We start from the raw sequence: 18,933 nt of genomic DNA, 5'->3' as shown, positions 1-18,933 counted from the left end.
AGGGCTGGCCTGGCACCATTAGACTCTCCATCCTGGAAACCAGTCTCAGGCCTCCTGGACAAGAGTGTGGCCACTCCCAGCCTTTGATATTTGGGAACAGAGGCTAGCCACTCCCCCATCCCCCAGGTGTAGGTGGGGAATTGTCCTGCAGAAGGCCTTCCCTAGATTGCTTTTACTCCATTAGCGTCTTCCATCTGGGCAGCCCCCAATGCTACAGATACCTCTAATAAAGAGCTCTTCTCAGATCCTCCAGTGATCTCAGTGGATGTGAAGGATGCCAGAGAACTGAGAAAGAAGGGACCAGAGGTGGGAGGGGATGAGGCCTGAGTCAAAGCCTTTGAGTTTTATTGGGAAGTGGAGTCCACTGTAGTGTGGGAGGTCAGACCAATAGATCTAGTGCCTGTGAAATAAAGTTCATTATCTGGCTTCTCTGGAGAGGTATGGAGCCCCCTCAGAAGAGCTGGGCTGAAGAAGAAGCCACTTTTCCCACATCTACTCCTCCCTCCCCAGGTAAATTAGTGTTATGGCTCTGGGAACACTGGGGCTTGTATGGGGGCCAGGCCCTGCACGTGCAGTGTGTCCCGTTGTGGTTGGCACCTGGCCCTATAGGACCATATGAACCGCCCCGCACCGCGGGGTTTCCGTCTCTCTCCTGCATGCATGGCGGGGAGGCAGGTGCAGGTCCATCTGTCATACCCTCCGGTCCGCGGAGACAGGGGCCCAGCCTCATCTCTCTGCCAGGCTGGCCAGGATGCCAATGAGATTGTCCAGCCCCAGCAAGTAGCCATCCTCTCGGTTGCCCTCCTCCCAGGGCCGCCGGTGGTCCAGGGTCTGGCCGTCGGGGAGGGGCGTGGTCTTGCCGAAATCGATGAGCCAGACGCCGGCGCGATGGTAGTGATCGTGCACGAAGAGGAGCGAGCTGCCGATCACCTGCCGAGTCCCACACCGTCAGGCCAAGGCTCTAATCCAGAGACGCCCTCCACCCTATTCCCTCACAGACCACAGACCTGGTGCCTGAGCCTACCCCTCTTACCTCGTGCTTCCTAAAGAACTCAGAGACCTCCAGGGTGTCCCGGATCTGCTGCAGGCGGTTCAGATACCTCCTCTGGAGAGGGTAGAGTAGTAGAGGAGGACAAATGAACTAAATACCAATTGAGCCTCTGCGAATACGAGGAGCGCCATGATGCATGCTTGGCTTGGCAAATACCGTGGTGAGCAAGGCACAGGCCCCCACGTGGCGCGCAGCCCAGAAGGGAAGGAATGCGAAGCAATTACAGCACAGTGCGATAAATGCTCCGATGGGGGTCACATAGGGTAGGGTGCTACATCAGATGACCTGACCTGGGGACACCCCTCGGTATCAGGCTCCCCAACACTTCAGGGTTCTGGGATCCCGTGCTCACCAGCACTTCCGCATCCCCTTGCACAAACTCCTCGAAGACGCGAATCACCTGCTCCCGGCTTCGTGTGGTTTTGAAGTCGGTGCTGCAGGAGCCGTCGGCTTTCTGTAGGAGGTGGGCAGAAATTGTCAGGTGCCCCGTGCCCGCCCGAGGGGAGAGGATCAGGCTAGAGCAGCGGTATCTCCCTGGGCATTGAATGCCAGGGACAGCGCGACGGGCGCCAGAGGGTGCCTCTTCCTGGGGGCGGTCGGGGTGGGAGGTCAACATAGAGGACGCACACCGCACAGCGGGGCTGCGGCGGAGGAAGGGCCCGGGAGGTGCAAAGCGATACGGGCCTGGCTCACCTTGATGCCCTCGATGCGGAAGCCGAGCGTGGTACTGGAGCTGATGCCTTCTCGCCACTGCATGTAGCGTGGCTTAGTGACTGCGCGCTGTGCGTGCTCCTCTTCGGTGGGTGCCGCAGGGTCTACGGCCAGCATCTTCTTGTACATGTCCTTCCGCAGCTTGGGCCGCTCACGGGCTTTGGTCAGCTCCTCTTCCAGGTAAGTCCTACGGAGGCGCAGGCAGCGGCGGGAGTGAACGGGCGCACATCTGGACTCCGTCGAACACGGCCTTGGGCACTCGTAGAACGCTGGTCCCCGCCCCGGGCCCTTTACCCGTTCCCACCTGCCCGGCAGGGCTCGCGTACCTGATGCCCATCTTGCAGTCAAGTACGCAGGGCCCATCAAAGCCGTCGAGGAGGTCCTGCAACTGCAGGTAGCTTTCGCCATCTCGCTCCACCACGCCGTGGAAGGCGGGCACGCAGCCGCGCAGCGCGTCCGCCATGAGCCGCGCCAGGCAGTAGCGCTCTGGCTCTGAGCTGCGCTTCAGGATCAGCCCGCTAGTGCCCGCGGCCTTGAAACTCCCTGCGGGCAGCCACTAGTTAGTGCTGTCTAGTCCCTTCCTCCCCGCCTCCGCCCACCTCATCCGCGCCTGCGCGGTGCTCACCCGTGTGCCCCGCCAGCTGCACCCAGGCATAGCGCTTCTTAAAAGGGCTCATGACGGGCAGATTCACCATGGTCCGGATCTTCTGCCAGTGGCTTTTCTGAAAGCGACACGGTCCCGGTCTGCAAGTCAGCGTCTCAGCAGCGCATAAGCCCTCCCTCCTCTGGAACACGGTCTCTCCCCGCCCCACCCTACCGTAAGCAACTAGGGCGCGATGATTCAATCATTCATTCGCTCAGGGAAAGTTTATCGTGAGCCTGTGTGGCGGACCTTTAGACAAGCCCATGGAGGTGACAGACATCCAGCTCTTCAGTGTGCTGAAAAGAGCCCTGGGCTTAGCGTCAGAGAGCTCACGTTTGCACCCCAGTTCTGCTGCTCCAAAGCTGCATGGACAGTTGACTAAACTGCTCTGTCGAGGTTTTAGGACTTTTGTGAGCATGAGAATCACATGATGGTCACTCTTGTTAAAAAAAAATGCAGATTTTCAAGTCTACCACAGGGAAATTCTGAGCAGTCTGGGGCGGGACCAAAAATTTGCATTTCTACCAGTGCCTCCGGATATTCTGGGGCCTGAGAAGCCTCTGAGCTCAGTTTCCTCATCTGTAAAATGGGGAAATAACCACTCTCACAGGGTTGTTGTGAGTAGTAAATGAGGCTTGAATGTGACAGATACCCCACCCCCCCACCCCATTCCTTGGCATGAAACAGTAGCTAGACAAATCTGGATTATTGTTTCATTTATTTGGGATCATTGGTTCCTCTCATTTAGGGAGAAAGAGAAACACGAAGACAAACCATTACATAGGCCCAGGGCAGAGAGGCCAGCCTGGTAGGGCCTGAAGAAAGAGTGACTTGGGGCTCCCCAAAGCCCTCTTGCTATCCCTGGATGCCATCTTACTCCTCGCCAGTTGACTAAGGCCCAGGGCACCCTTTGTCCTGATCTGGACCCAGAAACCTGGGCTTTGAAAATGGGATGCAGAGCTGAGGTTTTGTCATCTTACATGAAACTGGGAGGGAAATGTAGATTTTGGTGTACCTTTTGCCTCTTGACCATTGCATCTGACCTCCACCCAGTCCTGAGAGCATCTCATAATCTGGAGCTTTCCTCTTCCCACCCCAAACTCATCAGTCTGATGTCTACCCACTGAAGTGTACAGGTTTGCTTATCCAAACAGTGTGTCTGCTGCCTCCTCCCAGGGTGCCTGCCTTTTAGAGGAGTTACACATGTGTGCCTCCACAAGGCTGGAACCCAAGAATCCAGCTTCCCTGACCAGAGGGTGCTCTAACATGGAGAGGGAGAACTAGGGTGGTGGCCTAAGCAAGGGAGGCTGCTGACCATAAAGCCCCTTTCCATGGGGAGGAGATGGGAGTTAGTGACAGAGCACTGGTTGGGGAGTTAGTGACAGAGCACTGGTTGGGGAATCCACAGTTGGTTCCAGTCCTGGCACTGTCACTTTCTAGCTGAGTGGACCCAAGTGAGAATTTCATCTGTGTGAGCCTGTTTCCTCTGGATCTAGCTGTTGCCATAACACAAACCACAATTTACTGACCGCCTGCTGCATGCCAGGCACTTATCTCCATCAGGCAGCATTGCTCCTGCTTTCCTACTGAAGTCCCTACATGGCACACTAGGGTGTGATCACGTGTCCAATCCCCAGGGATCTGGGGGTGTAGCCAGAAGCAGCCCACTAGAAGCATGACATCTCTTTCAAAACTCCCTTTTTCACTCTTTAAATACATACAAGGTTTGCATTATGCTGCATAATAAATCCAAGTTTTATTATAAAACCCTCCCACTTCCAAATCCTCAAATAAAATTCCAGGAAGATGCATGAGCCTGTGTGTGGAGTGGCACCATCCTGTACCCTCTTCCCCCACACTCAGTTTGAGACACATGCTGCTGCCACACATGCACAGCAAGTGCATGAGGTGCTAATTATTGCCATTTTACAGAAGGCAATCAAAGTTCAGATAGGCAACATCCCCTCCATCCCTGCTTCCAGCCTCCCAATCTCTGCCTTAAGCTCCAGTTCAACCCCCTCCTCATGTTCCAATTGCCGCAGCAGGTTCCAAAATCCATGCTACCAGCCTGACTCCCTTTAGGGGTCAAATGGGACCCTGCATGAGAAAGAGTTTTGTACAAGATGAAGCAATTTGCAGCCACAAGGTGGTGTGTTTTCATCTCTGGGGAAACCTGAGATCTGCCGAGGGACCCCTCTCTGTTGGCTGGACATCTTTGTTTCATCCAAAGGAATGAGTTTAATGGTGGGGCTTCAGGCAGCTTTAGGGACTTATTGACAGAATTTGGGGGACAGTGGGACCAGAGTGGACTTCATCAGAGGGTACATCTAGCTGTGTAGCCACCTCAGAAGATGGAACGAGCTTTGGGTTAGGTGAGATAGAAGAATGGCATCATCCTTTCTTATGGGATCATGTGGGAGCAGTGAGTGAGGCTGCAGGGTAAAAAGTGGGCCTGATAGAAGAGGATTTAGTACCCTCCAGCCCTGGACTACTGCCACTTGACTGATGTGTGATACCATAGCATTGACTTGCTCCCAAGCTAGCTAACATAGGGTCAGCTCTCCACTCTCCCCACCCCAGTTTTGTGAGGATCACATCAGCCAAGAGCAGCAAAGATTAAGGCTGGTTTCAGCCATGAGGGATATAAAGGGCTTTCACACCCATTATGTCACCTGCGCCCTCCCAGCCACCTCTTGAGGTTGGTTGGTAATGAGGGGATTTAGCTCCTCTGCCAGTAATGCATAGGGTCAAACAGGGAAGGAGTTGATGCAAGTATCATGGAACTCTGCCATCTTCCATCTTAAGGAGCTACCTCCTCCAGGGAACATAATGCATATAAAGATGCATGTATCCAAAAAGGTTCTTGGAGAATCATTCTTGGGTGGGTGGATGGGGGGGGATTTTGGCACATGAACAACAGCAGGGAAGATATTTTTGAGCAGGTAAGGCTTTTATTGTATGAATATCAGAAAGGAGATTTATTATGTTACAGAGCGAAATCTAGCTGAAAAGAGGGCTAAAACCCCATCCTCTGGCCCAGTCTATTATTCCCCCACAGAAGTCTGGGAAAACATCTCACAGCAAGAGGCTACCCAGACATCTTGGGACAAAAAGCGCAGGAGAGCTGACCATGTGAAAGAGTCTTTGGTGAAGTCACAGGAGGAGCCTCTGATAATTCCTCACCTGTGGGGCTGGACAGGGAACATCTTTCTCTGGGCAGAGCTTAGCTGGATACTAGCCTCAGACCCTCCTTCATCTGAGCTCTATCTGGAAGCCCTGAGGACTCCTGCTTCTTGTATCACACCAGATACTCAGTGTATCTTCTCCCAGAACAGATCCTGTGCTTTGTCTCTGGTGTCTCATCCCCACCCTTCCTGACTTCCACTCCCTACCTCCAGCCATCCAGACTCTGGCTAAAGCTCTCTACCAGCCCAACCCCCTCGCCATGTTCCCAATACTCTATCAAATAAGCACTCCTGGTGGTGGTGGTGGTGAGAACAATCAGTTTAAATTTATAAAATGATTTGCACTAAGGTATAAGTGACCCACGACTTCACCCTCCCAGGGGCATTTGCTTTTTAAAAAGGAAGTCTGTTAACCTAAATTCTGCTCTATAATTAGTGAAAAGTGAAGTGTGGGAGTTCTGGGTCCAGGACAGGATCGCATCCAGGTCTCTTTACCCATCCAGGAGCACTGAGAGAAGAGAACCAAATGAACAAGAGTCAAACACCCTCTCTTCTGCTAGAGATACCCCAAAATTGTTTTAAGAGGCAGAGAAGGCCTAAGAATACAGTCATACCAGCTGCCCTTGGGGATAGGCCACCAACCCCTCTCCTGGCCTGTACGGTTTTCCCTGTCCAGGACTCTTCCCTCTACCATAGGAGAGGACCCAGGAGGGAGGCGGGTTGCGCAGTCCCAACTACCTTGGGGGGAGCCCAGCTCCAGGATCTGGGAAGACTGTGCACGGCTCCTAGGAAGAGAAGGCGAAGGATGTACAAGCCGGACAGAGGCTCCCCTCTATTCCTGTTATCCACCCAGGCCTGAGTTGTAAGGGGCTGGCGAGCTGGGAGCTGCAGAGCGCTGCCGCAGTACCCATCTCCCAGGTGCATCCTTCACAGTCAGCCAATGGGCTCTGCTTCCTGCCTGGGGAATCCCTAAAGGCAGCCAGGGCGGGCTCACTGTGCCGCTCCCGGCCTGGCTGCGAGGCAAAGTCCGAACCGGGCCCTTCCACGCGGACGCAGGCTGCCTCTGTCAACAGCCTCTGGCTTATCTGCAGCCGCCGTGGCTGTTTGCCTTCGGGGAGGCCCCGGCGGGCGGGGGGTTGGGAAGGCCTGGGACTCGAAGCCTTGGAGCTGGAAGGGCCCTCAACGGCCATCTGCTCCAGCTCCTTCGAGGCCCAGGGTGGGAGAGGCCGGCCGAAGACGCCCAGGGCACAGCTGTGACTGGTCCCCGGAGTCTTGACTCCAGCTGGCCTGCCTACGTTGTATGCAGTGCTGGGCCGCTGTACCTCCTTCGCCTTGGGGAGGAAGAGTGAAGCTGGGGCTGCCCTCTTGGCGCCCTTCCTCCAGCTCCCGTTTCTCAGCTGTCAGGGACTTGAGCCGGGGAGCGGTGGGCACACAGCTACTGCTCCGGATTTTCGGAGGTGGGGAGGGAGGAGTCCTCTCACTTTCCCACATCACCGCCTTAGAAACCTCTGGGCGGCACCCGCCTCCTTTCAGGGGCCAGGGTTACACCAGGAATGATCAAGGGTCAGGGGTACCCCTACCCCAGGGGAGGAGAGAGGGACCGCCCGCACCCTACACCTCGTGGCAGGGTGTGTTCCTGCTCTATGAGACTTTTTCCTTTTTCCTCTTGTGTCACTTTACAAATCACGCCGCCCTCTGGGTAAATGTAAGTCTCAGGGGTAACTGAGTCACAGAGCCACCGCGAGTCATTACAGCGACTCCTGCGCCTCGTCCAATCCGAGCGTGGGGGGAGCCCAGGCTCAGCAGGCCGCGGCAACCCCGGCGCGCGTCCGCGGCTCTCACCGCCCTTCTCGGCAGGCCCGGAGCCACCAGAGCCTGCGGGGCGCCCTTCGCCTCTCTCTCCACTCCAGGGACACTTGCATAACGTGGATCTAGAGCAACTCCTTCGCGTTGATCGCGGATAGTTATTTAAAGTATTTGGCCTTGGTTAAAACGAGGGGGGACAAGACTGCTATCCTGGGCGCGGCACATGCCTGAGGGGCAGGCACTGGGAATGACTTCACCGCACCCTAGGCTGGGTTATCCGAGGGTCAAACCCGGCCCCAGAACATCCAGGCTACAGAGGCGGAGATTAGCAGGCGGGTCCCACCCTTTTCGCCTCAGTTTACCTCCTCTCGGGGCGGAATTAGGAACAGTAAAGCGGAGGAGGGCCGCGTGGCGCCCCCTGCCAGAGCTCCGGGTCCCGCGCCCCTCCCTCGCCCGAGTCCACGCCTGGTGCGGGCGCCGGGAGCAGACGGCGGCGGCTCGCGAGCAGAGCCTGGAGCGCGGCTCCACTCCCACTCAGGAGAGCGAAACCCTGGCAACCGCGGGGGTGGGGCCGCGGCGCGGGAGGCAGAGAGGGAGACTCGCTCGCCCCTCTCTCCGAGAGTTCGTGGGGCCACGCTCATCCCCTCCGATCCCTGCAACCGGCTCGCAGCCGGCAAGTCACGCTCTCCCCCGCCCCACCCGGTCTCCGTGGCCGGTCGCAGCCTCCTTTCTTAGACGCCCCCGGGCCCGGGCCGCGACTCGCCTGCGGAGCCCGGGAGAAAACTGTCACGGTGAGGGGTCGGCCCGGAGCCCCCCTCAGACCTCCCTGCCGCTCCTAAAGAATCGGACCCTCCCGGGAGGGGGCTCAGGGCGGGCGCGCTTTCGCAGAGAGCTCCAAGCAGGTCTCCGCTCGCAGCCCCCGCGCCCCGCGCCCCGCGCCGGCCCCGCCCCCGCGGCCCGTACCTGACCCGCGTCCTCGCCCGCTTCCAGCTGCACGTTGCCGCGGCTCCGGCTCTCGCTGTCGCTCAGGAGATCGTCCTCCGAGTCCTCGGGCAGCGACGAGGAGCCAGTGGAGGAGAGCGACGAGGTGGAGAGGCGGCGCGGCTGCTGCAGGTGCGACGAGCCCGCGGCCGGGAGCCAGCCACCCTCGGGCTCTGGCGGCCCGGGGCTGGCCGGGGGCACGTCCGGTTCCTCGGCCGTCACAGTCAGCCGCGGGATCACCGGGGCAGGGGGAACCCGCGGAAGCCCGTTGGGGACCTGTCCCCCCCGCCGCTTGGCCCCGCGGGCCCGGGGGTCCCCTGCGGCGGCGGCGGCAGCGACCGCGGCGCAGCGCGCCTCGAAAAGCAGGCGCAGCTCCCCGACACTCCGGCGCGGGGCCCGCTCCAGCCCGGGGCTGCAGGGCCCCGCGCCTCCCCGCCGCGCCATGCCCGTCGGGCCCCCGGGCAGGGTCATTTCCCAGTAGCAGAGCCGCCGCGGAGCCCACTAGCCCGCGGCGCGGCGGGTACTGGAGACGCTGGGCGCCCCCGGCTTGAGACTGCCCCGAGGCGGAGCCTGCGCGGCCGCCCGCCCGGGCCCCGCCTCGGCCGCGCCCCCCGCCCACTCCTTTCACTTTCAGAGAAAGCGCGGGCCTCCTTGGGCTCTTGCCCAGCCGGGAAGGCTCCCCGTTGCTCCTCCGGGTGGCCGGGAAGCCCAGACCTCCCGGATACACATAAAACCCGGGCCTGGCTCTTACGGCCTCTCAGTGCCCACCCTCGAGAAGATCGGAGGACTGCTCCGCCCCAGGCAGTGCTGCCTCCCCAGGGGGTTCCTCCCGGCAACTCCAAGGGCCCTGACCCCCACAGGGGAGAAGCTGGTCCAGCTCTTGGTCACTCACCCAGTCCCTCGGGCTCCTTTCCGCGTTCCATCCATCCTGGGCTTTTCTTTGCCTGCGGCCTCTTCGGCACGGTGTTCGAGGCCTTCGACTTCCCAAAGAAGCCCCACCCCAGGGCGTGTGCCCAAGTGGGGACTCTGTCTTGGGAACGAGCTGAGGCTTCTCGCCCTCCTTCCCCCAGCTCCCCACTTCCCGGCTGGCAGAATACAAGGTCGGGGGCGGGGCCTGGATCTCTCCACGTTTTCCTGGCGGAGACCTGGGCAGCATCCCTGGCCGCTTGCTGGCTGGCGGGGGTGCTGAGCCCTTCTTTCTCCTTTCCTTTTGGAGTTCGGGGCTTGGAGTCTGCTGTGGGGCTGTCAGCAAGTCATTTCACCTCCTTGAACTGCTGATTCTCCCTGGCAGGGTGGTTGTCCCCCTCACAGGATTGCCCTGAGAATAAAATTACAGATGTGTTGTCTCTAAAACACTAGACTAATCTCTAAAACACAGAATAATAACGTGGGCGGCAGAAAGAGCCAGCCTCAGGTTCACCACACTCCAGGTGTGATTTTAGGTGGTCTCCTCACCTTTCTAAGTCCCATTTCCTTACTTGTAAATGCAGGAAAACCTCACCTGACCCACAGAGTCGTGGCTGTGAAACTGGGAACAGGGTACTGATGTTGGTGAAGGGTCTCATACACGGCAACGTCCTCATCAGTGGCATCGTGGTGGTGGGTCTTTGGCCACTTTGCATGTTAGTGGTCAGCTGAGCTGCAAAAGCTGCTTTGTGTAGACGTCAGCATTTCACAGCATTTTCTGTTTTTCCCCAAATGCCATGAATGAGAATCCCTCATCAGGTGCCTGGTGCCTAGGGGTCATTGGGGGACCTCTGGGGAGACTGTCTTCAGAAGGATGGCCTCTGAGCTGATGAAGGCCACAAGGAGGAGCTTTCCTTTCCTTATCTCCCTTCAGCTAGAATTCAAGGATACCCCAGCAGGAGAGAAAAGGAGGGTTCAGAGAGACAGTGGGAGCCTTCAGCAAAGAAGATCCCGGCGGCGGTGGGGGGTGGGGGGGTGTTGGTGCGGGAGGGAGTGGAATAGATGAAGAAAGTAAAAGAGTTGAAGAAAGAGTGGGAAGGGGAGGAGGGAGGAGAAACTGAAGGAATGAAGGAGTGAGAAAAAGAAGGAAATACAGGAGTCTGAATACTTAAGTCCTCTGTGGAGAACCTGGGAAGCCACATGGCTACCTTCTCTGGGGCATAGGGGTCTGCAGGAGTCTGGGTATTTGTGTGTAGGGTGTACTTGAGAGCTTGAAGGCCCAGATACACCCATATCACCTTCACTGACTTCTCTCCCTCCTTCAGAGCTACCCTGGTTAGTGGTGGGAGCTGGGAAGGTACTGCCCTCAGAGGGGAGACTGGAGGCAAACCCGGGGTGGGGAGCCAGCAAGACCTGCCAGAACTGGAAAGGTGGGAAGGGAAGCAAGAGGAGGGAACATGTACTGCCCACCTGTGTGCCAGTCAATGAATGGGCGGTGTTGGAGGCACGAGCAGTCTGGGAGCTGGTGTCATCCTGACTGCCATGAGAAAACTCAGGGCAATTCCCTTTTCTTATTGTATTAGGCACTTGCCCAAGGCCAGCAACCAAAGAAGAGCTTTTTGCAATACCTGCTAGGTGTTCCTCACTGGAAAGGTAGGGGCAAACCTGCGAATGGGTATTGAAACAAGAGCTAATTTCATAGAATTTTAGAGTGGGAAGTCCCTTTAGATGCGTCTATCATCCTCACAATACAGCAGAAGTAACAAAGGGGTTAAGTGACTCAACCAAGGAGGTTAAGGCACATGTGCAAGGCCACACAGCTAGTTGATGGAAAAGCCAGAGTGTGTCCTAACTTCTATTCCTGTGCTATGCTCAGTTTCTTAAATTAACAACCTGTAGTTCAGTCCCTAGTTCCTTATCCAATGAAGGCAGAGTCTGCCTCCACCTACCACAGGCAGAAAGCATAAGGGCACATACTGGGGCAGGGCTTAGGGGTCCCAGTATAGCTGTGGGACAAGGTCAAAGGGTTCTCATGTCCTCTTAGTTGAGCTGGGAATGACCTTTCAAATCCTGGAATCCTGTTTTTGTGCCTCAGTTTTCCCAGTCCTTGAAGCTGAGTAGATGGATGTGAGTAGAGGAGGGTGGAGAAAATCAGACTGACTACTATATAGGTGGAGGAATGGCATCTTGTGTGCTGCAAAAAAATGGAGGTATGAGGGCAAAGAAGAACGTTTCAAAGTTTTAATGGTCATTAGGTGGCCAATCTGAAATGGGCCATGAGAGTCCCTCTGTGTTATCCACAAGGTCAGCTACCTGTCTGAGAAGACAACTGACCTTTCTTCTTCTTGTGGCCTCTCAGTTCAGGGATCCTCCTGTACCCTAGAGGCCTGCATCCTGGGGTTTCTGAGTCTTCACCTTTCTCCATGTCCTTTAGGACTTATCGAGCATGAGGGCTATATCCCTCCTGGGGGGTAACAACCCTGGGGCACAAAAGCTGGGGAAGGGGCTGCCTAGAGGATGGGGTGTGTAAGGTGAGAGGTTTCTGGTTTTATTCCCTAGCCTGCCGCATTTAGCTCTGTCCCTCCTCTATACAACCCACAGGGCAGCACCAGCGGCCCCAGGGCCAGGAGCAAGGTCACGACTCACCATCTCTCTGCCAGTTTCTGCTTCCCAAGACCCTGGGGAAGGGCCTATCACCTCCGGGAAAGAGGATGAATGGGCTACCTGTTGTTCTGAGGGGATTTGAAAGCCTCACCAGAGAGAGCCGAGCCTCTATGGTGTGTGTGTGTGTGTGTGTGTGTGTGTGTGTGTGTGTGTGTGTGTGTGTGTGTGTGTGTGTGTGTGTGTGTGTTTTAGGGAGGCAGAGGGGTGGCATGTGTTCCTTTAGACTGGGTGGTACAGGCCCTCATTCTAGTCAACAACTCCCAGACATGCTTTGTGGCACTTAGTGTCCTCCAAGGGACTTTCTGAACCCAGGATTCCAATATTCTGTGACAATACCTATGACTCATTCATCATTTACAGAGCAAATAAACTTCCATTGAGCAGCTGCTATGAACAAGGCATTGTGCTAGGTGAAAGGGAGACAGGAATGAGTAGCTCCTTACTAGGAGTGGTGGTGCATCATTTTACATTGTCTGCTGGAGGAAGGAAATGAGAAAGGACACAACAGAAAACAGGCCCCAGGATGGTAAATGGCTGCATTTATTGTTTCCAAGAGACTTTAAGTGAGACCTTGGTCTTTCAGCTGCTTCATGTAAACCATTTCCCAACCCTGATCAGTCTGATGCCCTTCTCTGCCCAGAGCATGGTAGAGACAGTGCTGGAGGGCTTGCCAGAGCCAGGACCCAATGAAAACTTGCAGATGGGGAAGAATTGGAGGTCCTTTTCCTTCCTGAAAGAGGAGTGAACAGCTGTCCTCACTTGACAACCCCAGACCCTTTTTCTTGCCTCTGGGGTTCTCCTCCCCTCCATGACCCCATAATTGATAGAATTTGTGGGAATACCCTGGGAATATCTTCTGATAGTTTAGCAGGACTTGGGGTCTAGCAGCGTTCACTGACCCGCCACCATCTGAATCACTCTCCTCTAAGCAAAATGTGTCACCACGCCTGTATGTGCACAGTAAGAACATTTTCTCTCCTGACACACTTCAGAAACAAGGTTTCCCATCCCTCCCAGGAGTCTGTGTTCCTGTGGTTCTCCCTCCTCCCTCTCTCTAAAACTCAGAACCCGCAGAATGTCTCCCAGTGGCCAAGTGGAGGCAGAGGGGACTGGTGGCGTCTGAGGTCAGGGACGCGGGACACGGCCGCCAGTGTCGAGGCGAGTGCTCTAAGAACGCCCGGGGCGCAGTCATGCCCCGTCCCCCACGTCCCTACCGCGGAGGGGTGGGAGCATCCCCTAGCCCCATTTGTGATCTCCGCCTGCCAGCGTGACCTCCACCCCGGGTGCGCGGAGACCGAGTCCACAAAGCCTCGGATGGCTGGGCGGAACCAGGAGCCCCCGGGAAGCTGCGCGCAGGCCCCGGGTCCGTGGAGCTGCTGCCCGCTCCGCCTCGGCACCCGCCGCGGGGCCGCCTCACGCCACGCGCCAGCAGCGCGCCTGCGAGCCGAGGCCCCTGCTCGCAACTGCGGGAAGCCGCCGGGGACGCGCCCCCGGCCGGGGTCCACGCCTGGAGACGCGAGCGCGCGCACGTGCAGGCCGCGGCGTCGCCGCCCCGCGGGGCGCTCGGACCCGGACTCCAAGGTCGCTGGGACGCGAGTGGGCGAACAGAGGCGGAGGCTGTTGGCTCGTCGGGGCCGTGACACATCGGCCCGCGGTGAGGGGACAGCTCCCATCTGCCACAGCCGCTTTTCTCGCGGCCTTGGCTCGAACCCACAGGGTGGACAGCTTGGCCTTCTACTGTAAGCGGCGTCCGCACCACCGGGTCTCACCCCCTTTTGCACTGCGGTCTAGGGACACGATGGAGGAGAGAGGTGGGGTCGGAAGCCCCAGAAACCAGAGGCTCGGGAGGGACGTAGGCTTGCCCGCCTCCCTTCCCTGCACCACGTTTATTGCGTTCACTAAGTGCCAGGTGGCGGAGGACACTAGTAGCTTCCAGGATGGGGGCGGAGACTCACAAATAACAGCATAAAGACAAAAAACAAACAAAAAGCCCCAACAGTACAGCGTGGTGGGTGCCGTCCTAGGGGACGCCTAGGTGCTCCCAAACCCTAGTGGGAAGGGGCGATCAGAGAATGCTTCCCGGAGGAGGTGACTTTTGAGGCGCTGAAGGGTGAAGAGTTTTCCAGGGAAAAATCGGTGGAGATAGACCAGTGTGTTCCAGGACAGGTGAGTGTGTTTATGGCCAAGCAAGATGTGATCTCCACATGAACTTTGCCAAGCAGGGTTATCGGCAGCTAAAAGAGAGAGAAAGAAAGTGATCAAGGTAGTCAATCATCATGAAACAGACCAGAGCTTGGTTGAATTTCTTCACACTTATTTTCCAGTTTGGTACCGTTTTTAGTGTTTTAATTACTCTCCGTGGTAGTGGGGAGGTCAGGCCTCACAATCTTTCTGAGCCTGCTGGAGCAGTGGTGAGGTCCAGGCCTTCGGAACCACTGAGGGCTGGGAGTGGGAAGGTCTTTCATACTGACCATCCGTAAAGAGGGTGTGTGTTGGGGGCTGGAGAGAATAACAGCAGCCAGTTCGGACCAAAAGGCAGCTGTCCTTCTCTGGTTGATTCTCCAGGCCAGCCCCAGCACCCACCAGGACCTCCACGTGGGGACTGACTCTCTTGACCCCCGCGGTGGGGGCTGCCGGGAGTCTCTAGGCGAAGTGCTCCAGCGTCTGGTCACGCCCTCTGCTGGTGCAAGGGCTGTTCTCCTGTGGCTTCTGACCCTACTTCACCCCACTGCCCCTTCCATCCTGACCCGGCCACTCTGCCCCAACGGTCTCTACGGTGAGGCCCAGCGGCCTTTCTTTCACGGACAACAGCATGTATCAAATCCTTATTGGGGAAAGGAACACGATATTTAATGGGCTCCTGACAGATCTTATATTAAAGATGGGAAACTTGGGCTCAGAAGAGTTAACCAGCTCAGCCTTAGGTAGTTAAGTGGTGGAGCTGGGATATGAACCCTGCACTGAGCCTGCTTGCGCTGTGGCTTTTAGGCTCTCCCTTGGGTCCACAGCACCGTCTGGAAGTCCTAGATGTGCCTGTGCTGTACTGGCTAAGCCCCTATTCAGGGCCAAGAAACTCTGGCACTGGGGTTGGCCAGGGGAACATTACAAAGAAGGCAGGCTGCCCTTCTGACGAACTACCCCCCGCCCCGACCCCTTAGTGCTGCTGTTCCCTCCAACGCTCTCCTCCCCGAGGCAGTTCAGCTGCCTCCTTTGGTCAGAGAAAAAACTATGAACTGGAGGCCCATGGCTTCCCCATTCCGGGACACCATTACCCAGGACACCCAAGGAAAGTCTGCTCTCTTTCTGCCCCAACTCCAGAAGATAAAGTCAATGGATCCTGCATCCCTTTCCCCTTGGACTACCCGAGGCAATCACAGCAAGTGGCTGCTTCACAGCAGGGAACCCTGGGAGATAACTGGATTAGGCTGTCCTCTGCTCAGAATTCCTGCTCTCGAGGGCCCAGGAAGCCCATTGCTCCCAACAATCAGGTGGCTGGAGTGAGAGGGAGGTTTAAGAAAACCTCACAGATGCAGTTGCTGGGTGAGCCCCAGGGACCCACCTCTCCCAACACCAAAGGCAGGCTTGGACTGGGCTTGTACCACTGCGATTGTCACCTCCACCTTCTCATCTCTAAAGGAGAGTTGACCCAGCATCTTGCTTCCTAGCTAACCCATGGTCAGAAAGGTTTGAGACACAGCCTCAGGCAGTGTGGTGGGGAGCTTTACAGATCTCTCCAGCTTGGGCCATGAGGGAAGGATATCAATATTTCCTCCATAGCCACACTCCCAGCCCTTGGGTTCCCCCTTCACACTCATGACAGGCAGAAAACAGGTTAGCAAAGGAATTGTGCCTTAGCCCACTGAAAGCTGCAAGGACCAGACTCTCACTAGGGTTAGGAAGTGTATCAGGGGCCTACCTCGTTCTGTTAAAGCTTGTTAGTATCTTCTAAAGTAAGAAGTAAACCAGGCCAATTGGAGGTTGCCTTGGCTCTAGACAACTACTGTATCAGAGAGGCTTCTGGGGAACCAGGTGGCTGAACACTTGACAACAGCCACTTTCACTTTGAGGGGTGCTGGACTCAGAGTAGGGGAAGAAGAGAAACCAAGTGAAAGAAAGGCTCTCTTGGACTTTTTAAGCATGACTTTGAGAGTTGCCACTCAGGATGCAGTTTTTGGACTAAGTCTGATTCCCTTGTTAAAACAGGGCATAAAGTTTATTTACAAGTATCTGTACAGTTTGAGTGACAGGTCACGACTTCACAGAAACAAAGAAAACAAAAGCATTCTTTTCGAAGGGAGGTGGCAGGCAGTAGACTTTCCCTGCACCTGTCAGAAGAAAGGCAGACAAACAGACCTATACATCATGAGCTAGGCATATGGACATTGGCCTTTTTTGCTTCTTGGAAGGAAGTGAAAAATGTATAAAGCAGCCTTAGGTGCCACACCCTTCAACACTGAAACCAACTTGGGGGGTGGGGGTGGAGCAAGTGGGCCGCTGCTGCTATTCCCAGGCCCAAGAAATACCATGAACCACCAAGAAGCCCAGCTGGTGGGATAAAGCCAATGTCTCATGCCTGGTCAAGATCTCAGTTCAGAGGTCCTGCCTCAGTTGAGACCAAAGACAAGTCCTCCAGTCTTGATTCCAATCACCAAGTTGGCTACTCAGGTAATAAGTTAACTTTTGGTCTTCTTTGGTTGGTTTTGCTCCCTGCTGTGTTTTGGCTTCTTAGAATGAAGGTTTAGCAGCTGCATGTGGGGAGGTAGTGGCAAAGTGGCTACAGTGTGATGCAGTTTTAATAAAAATTTTATTACACAGCCATAATGTAACCGACACTTCTCCAAATCCAAATGATACTAAATACAGATCTACATGGTGGATCAGAATGACTCCAGCAAATTATATGGATTCTATAATTTCATGTCTTTTAAAACCAGAACGAAAAAAAAGTCCAAGTTCGTCATTATAGGAGAGGTCCCAGCAGCCTCCAGGACTTTGCTGGAGTCCAGGCAATGTTTAACAGTCTGTGATTCCACATTTACACAATAGTCTATAAAGAGTTCTGGTCAATGGACTATTCAAGTATATATGATTTAATTGAGTCCATCACCACTCCTTTGCCCAACTGCCCAGGTGAACTGTGTCACAGCCACCACATAGCTGTGTCACAGTCATAATTATCAATTTTACAGTCACAATTCTTTTTAAAAACCATCGATTACTGCTTTTTTTTTTTTTTAAATAAAAAAAGTGTAAACTAAGTTAAAGCAACACTGAGGCTCTAGTAAACCCGGAAGAGTTACCAAGTTCATTTTTATGTTTAAATACAACTTAACTCCATGATTTCCCATCATCCCACTTTCTTACAGAAAGTTGGGTGAAGAAATAAAAAGTAGGGCTTTGAGATTCCTCTCCCTCTTGTGGGAATCAGCAGCTCTCAGCTGTTCCTTTAGCTTAGTTCTTGTTTTATATAGTCAGCTGTACTTTGTTCTGAAAAGATTTGTTAAATGCCACTTTTATTTACACTTGGAGCTTTACACCTGAGAATGATTATCAAGCAGTCAGCTTATCTCTTTGCAAACATTTCATAAAGACATACATACTTCTTTGCTGGCTTCACCCTAGCTGCACAACAATATATATGCTTACCATATATATATGTATACACACACACAAAACTGCACATGCTTGTAACATTTGCAACCTAAATCTCTGTGTTCGTTCTCTCCACATTCATGTTGAATACTTTCTCTTAAAAAAACAGAACAAAATATTATTCTTGCTGAAATGGCAAAACAGATCACCAGGACGAGACAAGTACACGGGGTGGGGAAAACACACTCTACATTCTGCCAAGAAGCTGTGGGCTGCACGCACGGGCTGGGCACGACACCTGCACTGCCCTCCGTGGTACCTGGCTGTGGGCTTCCCTCCCACGTGCCAGGACACAGCCACAGGGCAGGGGCCAAACGGGGGAGATTTCTCTGAGGTGCGGAGGTGATGGGGAAGAGGTGGGGGAGGGCAAGGGACACAGCTACAGCAGTCAGGCCTGTTTAGTAAGAAGAATCACATTTAATGAGTTTCTTTCTTGCAGTTTCAGATGCTCAAGTACAGCTGAAAAAAATCTGAAACAGCTATAGACCCATGACAGACTGATACAAAGAGTACTGCATTTTTAAAAAATGATAAAAAAATCCACACACTTACAGACGCATACACACATACACACTCTCTCTCAAATAGACCCACCCCGCCCCCCACCCCCCGAAATGTACACTTTTTGGAAACTAAATTGGTTTTGAAAACCCTTCTTCCGCAGAGATGGGAAGAGAAAGATGAGGAGAGAGGAAGGAGGACTGCAGGTGCCCAGTCCCCACTCCCTCCACAAGGGTCAGGTGCCAAATGTTCCATGGTTGGGTCCAGGGCAGCCCACAGAGGGGGCTGCCCAGTGCTGCTGCCATCGTCCCCGGGGGCTCCAGCAAGAACCCCAGCTCCACGGTAATACTGAATGCGTGCAGAGTGGCCAATGAACTGTGCTGGCTTTAAAAAAAAAAAAGAAAGAAAAAAAGAAAGGCAAACACAAATCTAAAGACATGGATAAAGCCCAAGAGAGCCCAGGTTCACACTGGGTGGGGCCTGGGGGGTTGGTGGGAGATGTTGCAGACAAGGGAAGTCTATACAGCAAATGGTTTATATTACAGATGACTGGCAGTTTAGAGTCTCTTCCCAGTTTGACGGCTGCTCCAGCCCAGTGAGGGCAAATCAAAGGAAAAGAGGCAAGGTGGGACACTGTGATGGGGCATGCAGGGTCAGAAGCAGCAGGCTGGGTGCGCTCAAATAAGCCCTCGTCGTTTTTTGTAGTCTTCCAAGTTCAGAGATCTCCTTGGAGCTCCATCCTTGGCTGGCGGAGCCTTGGAGGTGATGGCCAAAGCCTTTGACTCTGTGGGAAAGAAGAGCAAATCGGCATCTGAGGTCCCTCGGTCTTGTGC

At 54.9% G+C, this 18,933-nt stretch overlaps 2 protein-coding genes across 2 annotated transcripts in view; both read right to left on the bottom strand.

Annotated features, from left to right (window-relative positions):
• Window positions 1-335: 335 nt before the first annotated feature.
• On the bottom strand, window positions 336-8,853 carry ITPKA (inositol-trisphosphate 3-kinase A). The gene is made up of 7 exons (XM_057723800.1): window positions 8,360-8,853; window positions 2,388-2,484; window positions 2,089-2,305; window positions 1,745-1,949; window positions 1,404-1,505; window positions 1,034-1,105; window positions 336-930 (listed from the first exon to the last, which is right to left on the bottom strand). Exons 1-7 carry the CDS (start codon window positions 8,846-8,848, stop codon window positions 727-729), a joined length of 1,386 nt encoding a protein of 461 aa, XP_057579783.1. The 5' UTR covers window positions 8,849-8,853; the 3' UTR covers window positions 336-726.
• Window positions 8,854-16,154: 7,301 nt separating this feature from the next.
• Window positions 16,155-18,933, bottom strand: part of RTF1 (RTF1 homolog, Paf1/RNA polymerase II complex component) — a 47,538-nt gene continuing 44,759 nt past the window's right edge. The window contains exon 18 of the mRNA XM_057723737.1: window positions 16,155-18,884. Within this exon, the coding sequence (XP_057579720.1) occupies window positions 18,778-18,884 (107 nt within the window). The 3' untranslated portion in view covers window positions 16,155-18,777. The remainder of the gene's footprint in view (window positions 18,885-18,933) is intronic.

Source organism: Hippopotamus amphibius, chromosome 2 (assembly GCF_030028045.1).
Source record: "Hippopotamus amphibius kiboko isolate mHipAmp2 chromosome 2, mHipAmp2.hap2, whole genome shotgun sequence".
Classification (NCBI taxonomy): domain Eukaryota; kingdom Metazoa; phylum Chordata; class Mammalia; order Artiodactyla; family Hippopotamidae; genus Hippopotamus; species Hippopotamus amphibius.
Note: the sequence above shows the minus strand (reverse complement) of the source record. Positions and strands in the feature narration are given on the sequence as shown.